General features: G+C 37.4%; 2 protein-coding genes across 2 annotated transcripts; one reads left to right on the top strand and one right to left on the bottom strand.

Moving 5' to 3' along the window:
* Window positions 1–90: 90 nt before the first annotated feature.
* Window positions 91–4,908, bottom strand: LOC137940431 (ruBisCO large subunit-binding protein subunit beta, chloroplastic-like). Its single transcript, XM_068785493.1, has 14 exons — window positions 4,691–4,908; window positions 4,471–4,596; window positions 4,073–4,210; window positions 3,734–3,829; window positions 3,253–3,495; window positions 2,878–3,112; window positions 2,607–2,776; window positions 2,431–2,508; window positions 2,229–2,300; window positions 2,033–2,137; window positions 1,802–1,894; window positions 1,606–1,698; window positions 644–863; window positions 91–478 (listed from the first exon to the last, which is right to left on the bottom strand). The coding sequence occupies exons 1-14, from the start codon at window positions 4,841–4,843 to the stop codon at window positions 465–467; spliced, it is 1,836 nt and encodes a 611-aa protein (XP_068641594.1). The 5' UTR covers window positions 4,844–4,908; the 3' UTR covers window positions 91–464.
* A 397-nt stretch (window positions 4,909–5,305) lies between these two features.
* Window positions 5,306–12,266, top strand: LOC137941512 (delta-aminolevulinic acid dehydratase, chloroplastic). Its single transcript, XM_068786959.1, has 13 exons — window positions 5,306–5,434; window positions 5,915–6,242; window positions 6,706–6,817; window positions 6,905–6,978; window positions 8,957–9,025; window positions 9,114–9,197; window positions 9,290–9,359; window positions 9,879–9,934; window positions 10,029–10,150; window positions 10,287–10,358; window positions 10,455–10,536; window positions 10,614–10,691; window positions 11,953–12,266. The coding sequence occupies exons 2-13, from the start codon at window positions 5,946–5,948 to the stop codon at window positions 12,118–12,120; spliced, it is 1,284 nt and encodes a 427-aa protein (XP_068643060.1). The 5' UTR covers window positions 5,306–5,434; window positions 5,915–5,945; the 3' UTR covers window positions 12,121–12,266.

Genomic DNA, 12,266 nt, shown 5'->3' with positions numbered 1-12,266 from the left:
ACCCTTCCTTGCTGCTAACTGTCTGTTTACCGTGCTTTTGATCTGCAAACCGAAAGAGACAAATGGACAGAAGGAAGATACAGAAATAACTGGAAGGGCATACTGCATCTGGTATAAAAGATAACTTCAAGTGATGCTGTTTACAGAGTGTAAAGCTGTTCATCAATGAAAGCATCGATTGGCATGACACATATTTGAAGCTAGTGCTTCTCTTCCCATTACAGATGTAAGTAAACAATATATTTTCTTTTTGACCCTCATGCCGGATTATCATTACAACTACAACATGTCCCTCACAAGACTGCAAAGTTGATAAGACTTGAACCTTTCTTTACAATCTTCTCTTCATGGTCCTTCCCCTCCTGTTAGATGTTGAGTGACATCTTCTGAATATTATGTTTCTCGGGAAACCCGGAGCATACTCAAAGAATTGGCTGTCTCACTGATTTAACATTTTCAGTCAGCTAAAAATTTATTCCTGAATATCAAGTCAGAGAAGACCTGTTAATTCTGTCTTGCAGAGTCAAGAATGCAAATTCCATCTCTCAAAAGAAAAGCAGGGGCCTTTTGAAATCTAATTACTTTAGAACAAAAATAACAATAGATGCTTGCATACAGTTAGATGGTGTCAGTGAAGAAATACCTGAAGTTGGCATAGGCCTCCGAAGAGGAGACTTTCTCATAGGAAAGGGCAGAGAACCAGAATTAGGGAGCCGATTTCTGCCTGGATTGGGCAGACTAGGAGAGGTTGGCATCAACTGTCTAGGAAGATTCTGTAACTGCTTAATATCAGCTACAACTACATCTGACATGAGAAAAGTTTTTGCAACAGAGGCAGCATGCTCTAAGCAACACCTAACCACCTGCAAACCATTTTGAAATGCAAATTTAACAAAATGTTCTTTGCAATTATAACCATAGCCGAACAACAGGAAAATAAGTCATTTAGCAATATTGTAGGTTTTTGTTGTCAAATTTCAAAATTTTGATTTGGAGCACGAACTGGCAAAGCCATATGATTTTTTTTATCTCTCTCATACAAGGTCATGCAAGTAATGCATCTTTGATAAGTCCTGTATTTCCAGGCTAACAGTTCTATCTTTCTGGCTGGTTTTATGAAAACAAAATTAAGTTTCAAGGAGAAGAAGTGACTACGAGTAACGAAGTGATTTTATTACTCGTGGTTTTAGCATTTCATTCTGCCAGAATATCGAATAGTGACAGAAAAAAAATTGTTTGAGATAAATTAATCAATTTATTTATTTTCCTTCTTGCCAAATATTTGTGGAAGTTAATCAGTCTCATTAACGTATAACCTTTTTTAAGTCTTCATCTTTTACCCTTTCTGTGTCTTTTGTCTAGATGGGATACAATATTATCAACAATATCATCATCATCAACAACAACCTTGGCACTCTGTGGTAAGGTCACTACATAAATCCTCCACTTCCCATACATCTCTATCATTCATCTTTTACTAAGAATAATTTAAATATCAGTATAATAATGATGACAATCATGATAACAATTATAACCACAATGATACAAGTAAAGACACTCATCATCACCATCTAGATACTGCACTCTTTTTACTGTTGATGGTACCTTTGATGCATCAATAATTCCTGCATCCATCAAGTCCTCATAATGGTCTTTAGCAGCGTTATATCCATATCGAACATCATTTGTAGACAAAATCTGAGAAGGCACATATCATTACATCTTTGAGCAAGTTCAACGTTTTTTTATTCAAAAAGTTTGTAAATTTAGCAAGTTTACTGAACACTTTATCTTCCCTTACCTTCTCTACAACGGCATTGCCATTTACACCAGCATTTTTTGCAATTCGTTTGGTGGGATAGATCAAAGCTTTCTTGAAGATATCAGCCCCAACCTGCCGCAGTAGTATCAGAATATATTGAATGGTTAAAGCACTCATATTGGAACTGTTGCCCCTGGCTACTCCCATTACAAGAAGTCAAAATTTTAAACTAATGAACTAATTCATAACTTCTAAGAGCAGAGAAATAACCTTTTGTTCCTCATTATCCAGAGCTTCTTTGAGTTTATCCACTCTCTGTGACAGCCTCAGTAGGCTACAACCACCACCAATCACAATGCCTTCCTCTATGGCTGACTAAGGATAAAACAGAGGGAAGTTCAGCTGTGGAAGAAAGAAGAGAAAAAAGTTATTACAACATTAATAGCAGTAGACCAGTGTAAAATACCTTGGTTGCATTCAGAGCATCTTCAATTCTCAGCTTTCTATCTTTCACTTCAACATCTGTCTGTGCTCCAACCTGTGATTTGTATTAAATTATTGAAGTTGGATATGAAGTGCACTGAAACCTTGTAATTTAAATGGTTTTGAAAGGCCTTAGACAAATTCTTATGGACCTGACTCCTCCTATCTTATTCCATCTGTTATACCTGAATAATCGCAATTCCTCCAGACAGTCTTGCAATTCTTTCATGGAGTATTTTCTTTTGAAAATTTTCTTCTGTGTTCTGCAAAAAAACAAACATTATGAACTGGTAACAATGTCAACCCTCCACATCAATTATCAATATGTCATTGTGACTAAAGCTGACTTGATGATACTCACCTCAACAAGACGTTGAATCTGGGCAACACGCTCATTAACAGCATCTTGGAAGCTTCCATCTGTTACTACTAAAGTTGAATCCTTTGTTATTACCACCTTCACTGCAGACCCTAATACTTCCTTCCCTGCCTTTTCGAGTGTCAATCCCATGTCATCCCTAACCACGATACCTACAAAATGACTCAAGAACTCAATCCACGTAGCATAATATGCCTTACATGTCGCATTTCTATTTCAGTACAAGTGTCTTCTTTTTTATTTGTTCTACAACCTCCAGTCAAGATAGCAATGTCATCTAAAGAATGGCTCTTCCGCTCTCCAAAAGAAGGGGCTTTAATGGCTGCAGCCTTCAGATTCCCCCTCAGCTTGTTCCTAATTATAGGAGCCAATGCTTCCTTTTCAATGCTCTCAGCAACAATTACGATTGGGTACTTCTCCTTAACTGCTGAATCCAGTACTTTGATAAGCTCCTTTGGGTTGCATATCTTTTTATCAACCAAAAGCAACTGCAACGAAAAATTCATCTTCTCTAGTTACCCTGTAGCATTTGGAGACATATGTACAAAAGCCCATCTGTGAAGTATGGTCTACATGTAGGACTTTTAATCATGACATACAAACAATAGAGAATATGCCTGTAAGCTACCTTACAGTTTTCAAACTCTACAGTCATTTTCTCTCGATCCGTGACAAAGTAAGGAGATAAATACCCACGATCAAAATGCATTCCATCTACAACCTGGAGACTGCTTTCAGCACTCCTCCCTTTTTCAACTCTGACTACACCTGTCTTTCCAACTCTCATGAGTGCATCAGCTATCATATTTCCTATAATGTAGTCATTTCCAGCACTTACTGCAGCCACATCCACCAGTTCATGATCTTCAACCTGCAAAAATCGTTTATGTATAATTAAAGAGGAATATAATTGAGTTGGTTTCACAATAAATAGGTTTTTCGTCTTTCATTTCATCTGCAGCTAATATGGAGTGGCTGTTTTGACTTCGAAATGCAGCAAAGTGCCAAAAAGTACAGTTTCTGATCATATGGCATAACTATAATACTTCGAGGCATTATTGACTGAACTGAAAGCAGAGTTGTCTGTGCTTTTTAATGTCAAGGGAAACCTCTCTAGACATTGACTTCAGTTCTGTGACAAGAGCCTTTGCGATCTTCTCAATTCCACGTGATATTTGAACGGGATTCATGCCTGAAGCAACGACCTACATTGCAAGACAGAGAATGCAGTCGGTCATGAGCAGTTGTAGTTCAGTTGATACATGTCCTGGCTCATCAAATGGGGACGAAACCACTAAGAAAGAAAAATAAGTGATTAAATAGAACTCCCTATTGACAAAAAGGGACCAAAAAACTTTATGAAACAAAACCAGTATAAGATAGGGTAGCTAAAAGAACAGGAAATAAGAAGTGCAAAAAATAAAAAGATGACACAGAGAACCCAATACCTTGAGTCCCTCTGTAATCAGACCATGAGCAAGAATAATAGAAGTGGTGGTACCATCACCAGCAAGATCATTTGTTTTGGCAGCAGCTTGTCTAATCAACTTTACACCAACATTCTTCAAGGGGTCCTCCAATTCAACCTAAGGAACCAAATAAAACAGTTATATGGAAAAAATGAAAGCATTTAAGAAAAAAGAAAAAGTAACTAACTCCTTTTCCTATTCTCTGCACTGTAAGGAGGGAAAAAAGATGACTCCCACTTTACAAATTATAAAAAAATTGTTCTGACTTAAGCAAACATAAACAGGATGAAGTACCGTCTGCTGTGTTATTCCAGTTCATTCAGTATCCTCCTTAATTAAAACAACAGCAGAAGTTACGACACGAGAACTGTTCCTACCTCCTTGAGGACTGTAACACCATCATTGACAATCTTTGGTGGTCCGTACTTATTCTCCAAAAGCACATTCCTTCCTTTTGGACCTAAAGTTACGCCAACCAATTCTGCCACCAGATCAACGCCAGCCTGCAGAGACAAACATGTAAACACTCCGCTAAGACGAAAACAGCCAGTAGCAGTTGTTTACAGACAGAAGGAAACGACGTATCAGATAAACTGCCTGTAGCTTCCTGGAAGCTGAACCATCATGGTTGAAGTAGAGCTCCTTGGCAGTGGCTCTAGGAATGAGATGAAGGGAAGCCTTCGTCGATGCAATGGGAATTGGAGAAATTTTGCAAGAGAAAGCGGTGATGGAAGTGGACGAACATGCCATGATGGTCGTGCATCAATTGCGCAAAAGGGTAGCCGAAGGACTACGAAAAGAGATGAAGATTCTCGTCTTTTGGATAAGGAAGTTAGAGCGCGCGAAAATATCCGAGTCTCCTTCCTGACCTCTGTTTATAACAGTAGTCTTCGAATGGAAGTGTCAAAACAGAAATTCGTGCAAAATGTAACCGAGTTGGGATTCTTGGACACGGCCACTGAGCTGCCGAATAGAACAAAGGAAAATGAGTCTGGATCTCCGACCAATCACGTATAAATTTTATTTACCTTACTGCCATTGATTGGCGATTATCAACTGTCCACGTGGAACTCATCTTGCCGCGTTGCTTAAATTTAGTTGGGCCGTGAGATCGCACGCCCACCTCAGCAGTCACCTTTGACAGCCGATTCGCTCAGCCCAAATTCAACATCTTCAGTGCCACGTGGCCGATAATCAGACACCACCACGCCTGAGTCGTTTTCGTCGTATAAACCCTGTCCATTTCGCTCGTTGATATTTCCCCGGATAAGCCCCTAAACCCTTCCGCTCCGCTCTTCGTGCTTGGATTTTTGGCCAGGTGTTTCTAGTTTATCGTCCAAGGTAAGTGCTTTATCATTTTAGCTCTGTTGCTTTTGCTGGAATTTTTTCTTTTACGCGCTTCATTTGCAGGCGTTTTATCGTATTATCACCTGATGTTGGCTCCACCACTTCCTGTGATGAGAATTATTAGAAATTGAGTCCTACTTTTTGGTTGTTAGTTACTAAAAATTCATGTACCGAACTTTATATTGGCTTCATATTGCAGTCGGTAGATCCCAGTAGGTGCCTTCGACTAGATTTCTGGAGCATAATTTATTGTATTGATCTTAGTTTTATTTGTGGAAACAACTTAATTCGTGACACAATTAGGGTTTTGCATTTATGTTCATGAACCAACATAGCTGAAGACTGATCCTTAACTTTTGATCCATTGATTTCATTGTAATGAATGAAGCTTTTCTTGTTGAGCTGCACTGCATTTACTGTGGGAAGTTGATAAAAATGTGTGTGGTTGAATTGTTGAAAATTTCGATTTTGCAGTATTCAACATAAGGTCGTTGGATTTTGAGTCATGGCCTGTGCATTTTCTACTCCAGCGACCAATTGCTCACCAATAAAAAATTTAGATGGGCCAAGTCAAGTTGGCTTGAAATTTTTAGCAAAGAAGAAATTTCTGAGTGTTATAAAATCAAAGAAGCCGAGAATTGCTGTCATTAGAGCAAGTGAGAAAGGTGATGCACATGTTCAGAGTTCTGGGTTAAGCATTGAAGAATGTGAAGCTGCAGTTGTTGATGGAAATCCGCCTGAAGCCCCTCCAGTTCCTCCCAAAGCAGCAGCACCAGCTGGAACACCTGTGGTCCCTTCCCTTGTACGCCTCATGTTTCATTCTCTTGTTATGCACAAAAACTTTAAATTGCATATCGTGGAGATTCTTTTTTCTTGTTTACTGTTGTTGATGCGGTTACAAAGTTGGAGTACATTATCTGGTATATGGTATGAACTTCAGCTTTTGAGCACTGATGAATTTGACATGTTTATTTGAAATCTTTTTAGTTGTGCTGATGGACCTTACCACATAGGTGACTTGAAATAGGTTATTCTGGATCCTAATATTGTTTTTTTCTAAAATAATGAGCCTAATAATGGTTAATAGCAATGTTTTTTTTTCTTTTCTTTTTTAGTTTTTATTGTTGTTATTGGTGATTAGGATAAAAAGGCTATTTCCTTTTCCATTTACTTGTGAGACACCATTCTTGCAAGACACATTGTCTTGTCCAGTTATGTGATCTGATTTGTGCATCTTTTGAATTCCTTGACTTGCTTCATGTCAGTTACTTACAAGGCGCCCTCGCCGTAACCGCAAGTCACCAGCGTTGAGAGCTGCCTTCCAGGAAACTACTTTGTCTCCTGCAAATTTTGTTCTTCCACTTTTCATACATGAAGGTTGAGATTACTAATATTGCTATAGTGCCTGTATATCTTACAAGTTGCTATGAAATTTTAATTGCACATGGCCTTCCTTCCTTACAGGTGAAGAAGATACACCAATTGGAGCCATGCCTGGATGTTACAGGCTGGGATGGAGACATGGTCTTATGGAAGAGGTAACCTTTGTCACTCCTTTGCGCTCTTGTCAATTGGTATCAGGAACATGAAATATGTGTGTTTAATGTTAACCTTGCTTCATAAATATCATCATTTGGCAATAATATCATTGTTGTCTTAATAACATTGTATTCTTTCAAAAGAACTGAATTTCTCCTGTTATATGATAAATGTAGCTTTGATTTTAGAGATGTCTGTCAAGAAAAAGGAAGGAAAAACAATTTGGAGATATTTAACCCCACTATTCTTCTTGCTTTCTTTTCATATCTTGGAGATGGACACGTCCTTTTTTTTGCTACTCTTTTCCTTCTTCTTCAAATTCTTGTCCCAATTTTACATGAATCTTGTCCGCCAGTTCGCTCCATCATTTGCTAACTCCATTGTTGGCCAGCCTCCTGCATAACCACTTGCATCAATTTCATTTATGGCTTTTTCTTTTTCTTGTCTATTCATCAATCAATATCGACATGTCCAGACCTTCTTAAAAGCTTTCTGTTTTCCTAGTTTTTCCACATTATCCATCTTTACTGTTTTGCCTCTGAGCCTTTATCATCAGAGAAACTTATTCAATCCATAATCCTGCTTCATAGAGTATGACTGATTGTGCTTCTTTTCCTGAGCTAAAGTTTCTGATCACCTTACTGTTGTTGGTAAATCTCGTTCTATTTATGAAGTCGTTCCTTGCATAATCTTGCTTTAGTGAATTTCATTTATCTTCAATTTGAGTGGAGAACCCCCTTATATCTCAGTTTATGGTTTCCTTTTTTTTTTACCTGAAATAAAATAAATAAAAAGAGAAGAAGAAGAAGGAAACCACATTTGCAGGCAGGTTTCCTTCTTTTGAAATTATCATATTTGCAGGCAGGTATTAATTATAATATAACTGTTGCAGAGGCTCCTGGTCTTAGTGTAACTATGTAAGAAAGATGGAGAGAATTGCAGCCTCTACTGAAAAAGTCTACGGTTGGCTTAAAATTCACTTTTTTTTTTTTAAATGATGCTGAAAATTCACTGTTAAAAGTTTAGAATGTCTTTTAGAACGCCAGTAGTCATTTGTAATACTTGGACATCCTTTTGCTGATTGTATTGATATGTATTGTTACGATTAACTTCTCTATTCTAGTGGGGGGTTTCTCTCTTGCTCCTAAAGATGTTAATGGATAAATGTCCACCAATCTACAGTTATATATACTCCACATCTTAAGCTAGTTGTCTGAGAGTAAAGCTTTTGTGTGTGGAAGGGTTGTCCTAATGGTGAAAAGAACTTATGCTTATTAGTTAGGAAGACGTCTCCCAACTTTTGCTAGTCATTTTGCGATAGGGTTGAACTTAAACTTTAATATGGTATTAAATCCAACCTATGCACGTGTTTGTATTATGCGTAAACTGTTTGTTTGTTCTCTAAGGCCCATGTGTGTATGTTCCCCATGTCTTAAGCCAGTTGTTAGTGTAGGTTTGGATGTGAGAGGGGGTGTTGCTAGGTATAAAAGTCGACTAGTCACCACATCTTGGGCTAGTTGTCTGAGAGTGAGAATTTTCTTTTATGGGAGAATAGATCCATATTACTTTAGGTTTGAAAAGATCCTATGCTTATCAATTGAAAAGATATTTCTTAACTTCAGATCGTCATTTCGGGAAAAACCAACCCAACTTCAACAAAAGGTGTATGAGAAGATATCAAACATGTGATGGAAATATAATAACTTTTGGCCTTGCTTATCATATATAAAAAATTAGGTATTGATAATACTTGTAAACATAAAGTTCCAGACTTTGTTGAAGATCCTTGGATAAATAATGCTATATTTGCCACTAAAAAAGGTTATATCTAACTATTATAATTTTTTCTGACCTTTGTATACGATGCTTGGGGCTTTAATTGATCTCGGGTGGTTATTCATCAGACCGATGAAGTGTTATAATTGATTTTTTGCATGTTTTATAATATTTATTTGCTGAGGATCTGTTACTGCACAGGTATATAAGGCCCGAGATGTTGGCATTAACAGTGTTGTGCTTTTTCCGAAAATTCCTGATGCATTGAAGGTCTTTCTCTTTTTCTATCTTGCTTGCCTTGTCCTTCCCTCCTTAATGATTTAAAATGATGTACGTAATGCTGCATATGGTCCTACAGTCAGCTTCAGGAGATGAAGCATACAACGAGAATGGCCTAGTACCTCGGGCAATACGTTTGCTTAAAGACAAGTACCCAGACATTGTGAGTCAGAAAAGTATTTTGACAAACTGATATATATGTGTCAAAGATTTAACTCTTTTAATTGATGGCATATTTCTCTTTCTCCTTTTCAGGTTATTTATACAGATGTAGCCCTGGATCCTTATTCTTCAGACGGCCATGATGGTATTGTCAGGGAAGATGGTAAGGCCTCTTTCGGCAAATATTTAATGATTTTCCACTAACTTCACACCTTGCATGGATTACCTGTCCAGTCATACCCTTAAACTTAAATTGTACGAAACAATGATCTCAGAGATTAAGATAATGTTCCTACATACATTTTAACACACAAATGATGGGATATGGCACTAAAAACGATCAGACATGTGGCCAGGACCTGATCTTGCATATGTTACTGGCAAGCACTTGAGCTGGTTTGTGAGACATTTATGGAACTGCTGTTCTGTAGTATGATGCATCTCAACTCTCACGATATCTCGCTTTTTAAAGATATTTATGATAGTACTATTCCTCAATCTTGGTATTCAAGGTATTTACTGAGATGTTATTCAGCAGTCTCTATCTCTTTCGTATTCACCAAACTGTTGTTCAGTAGTATTTTTCAACAAATTTACTAAATTACCCTTCCAACCTCCTAGCCTTCATTTAGGGAAATCACTGGTCATAGTATTTATCAAACACAGTTTTGGCATCCAACAGGTGTAATAATGAATGATGAAACAGTTCATCAGTTGTGCAAACAGGCTGTTGCACAGGTAATTCCATAACCTGTTCATTTAGAGTGAAATTATAACTAAATTAAAAATGTCCCTATTTTTCTTAGTAACCAGTATTTTCCTTTCAAAGTAGGCCCGGGCAGGTGCTGATGTTGTCAGTCCCAGTGACATGATGGATGGTCGTGTTGGAGCAATTCGGGCGGCTCTGGATCACAGTGGTTTCCAGCATGTCTCTATTATGTCTTACACTGCTAAGTAATGCTTGTTCTGTTGTGACCTTTTTTTGTTTCTTTCTCCAGCAACTGTTCATATAGAGGCAATTTGTTGAAATTTTGGACTGTAGGATTTATCCATCACTATATTCAGTTTTAAAATGTGTTTCTCTTAATAGGTATGCTAGTGCATTTTATGGTCCATTCAGAGAAGCACTTGATTCAAATCCACGTTTTGGAGACAAGAAAACGTATGTGGTTTATGAATTTCCAATATTCTATTTGAATGTGCTAAATTTCCTGTGACTGGAACTAACAATTTTATTTGTGCTTATACTCAAATGAAGTTACCAGATGAATCCAGCAAACTATAGGGAAGCTCTTACTGAATGCCATGGAGATGAAGCAGAGGGAGCTGATATTCTACTTGTATGCATTTTTTCTGTATTCCTAAGAGCCTTTCAACTTTCCTTCTATAATCAAATACGCTTGAATGTCACTCACAGGTAAAACCAGCCATGCCATATCTAGATGTTGTGCGTCTTCTTCGGGACAAGTCTCCTCTACCTATTGCAGCATATCAGGTACCCTTTTTGACATTATTATTTCGCATTGTAAAATTTAAATATAGTTTGGTTAGAAGAAGAGAATTACAGAGAAAAAGAAGGAGAGGGAATAGATTTGCTGTGAAATAGTGAATAGAGAAAGACAGGCTCTGATGTCATCTCTCCCTCTTTATATTGCTCACTTAAAAGAGGTAGGGTAAAATGACTATAATGCCCTTTCATTAAAAACAATATTTTCTGAAAAAGTGCCCCTTTCACCAAAAAAGAACATTTCTGGAAATATAAACCTCTGTAAACATAAATAACCTCCTGGCATGCAACTTACTCCTAAAATACCAGACAGAACAATTACAATTATACCCAATGTACAAAAAATGACCAAAGTGCCCCTGACTCAATTATATTTTCTAACGATCACAAATAAAATCTTCAATTTGTTAACCTTCTCTCTTGTTTTTATGTTTCAGTGATTTATGTTAATTGAAATTTTTGTTTACCTTCTCTCTTGTAGTAGACAGATTCATCCACAGATCCTATATCATCGTCCATGTGCTTAATGCTTGCAGCCTTAGATTTGTTTTACCTCTTTTTTTAGATTTTTAAAATGTGTCCATAATTTAACAGTCAAATTTAAACTAAATGACTTAAAATTTTAATTTCTTATTCTACACGTACTTCTTATTTCATGCATTCATGACTGATGTACGTTCTATTCTTTTTAAGTATCAAATGGCGATAATGGGATTGTTGTAAATATAGTGAAGAAAATAACATTAAAAAGAAAAAAAAAGGGTTGGTTGTGACTAAAGTTGGCTGCACTTGTTTTACCTCCAAATTTATGTCGAATTGTGGAACCACTTGTGTTCCATCACTCAAAACTTGAAGAACAAAGAGGCCAGATTGATGTGCCCTACCTCGTGATCCTGTCCAGGGCAGAATATAACAGGCACTCATGCACTATGTGAAAGTTAGAGGATGTCCACCTTTGGAAGGAAATTTTCTTATATGTTCTTACTTCATGTGGTAATGTTCAGGTTATCTGCTACACCACTACCGCCCTTCTTTGTCTTCTTGTTCGATCAATTGTACAGACCACTCGACCTAGTTTTGGACTTGGTTCCTGACACGGATGACCCACCATAAAGTTTCACTCGTTCCTTTGATTTAGTACACCTGACCTGCTGACCATTATCGATTCACTTATCTCTGAAACAAGTTGAATGCGGTTTAAACACAACGATTTGAGATACTGAATTCAATTTTATCTTTCTTGATCCAGGTTTCTGGTGAGTACTCGATGATTAAAGCCGGCGGGGTACTGAAGATGATCGATGAAGAGAGGGTCATGATGGAGTCTCTTCTGTGTATTAAACGAGCTGGTGCTGACATAATCCTCACATATTTTGCTCTGCAAGCTGCCAGATGCTTATGTGGGGAAAAAAGATAAAATGTAAACACAGAATATCGGTAGAGCTGTAACCTGTATGGGATTTGGAAACTGTCTGGAACTTAATATTTGATTTGTAACTTGTGCTTATCGCACCGTAGGGGAGCTTGACATGAGATAATTAGAAGCTTTCATTGCACGATAAA

This window comes from Aristolochia californica, unplaced genomic scaffold (assembly GCF_029961685.1).
Source record: "Aristolochia californica isolate CCGP_79_NKW_82.1479 unplaced genomic scaffold, dmAriCali1.0.hap1 SCAF_9, whole genome shotgun sequence".
In the NCBI taxonomy this organism is placed as follows: Eukaryota; Viridiplantae; Streptophyta; class Magnoliopsida; order Piperales; family Aristolochiaceae; genus Aristolochia; species Aristolochia californica.
The sequence above is the reverse complement of the archived record's forward strand: the minus strand, read 5'-3'. Positions and strand labels throughout refer to the sequence as shown.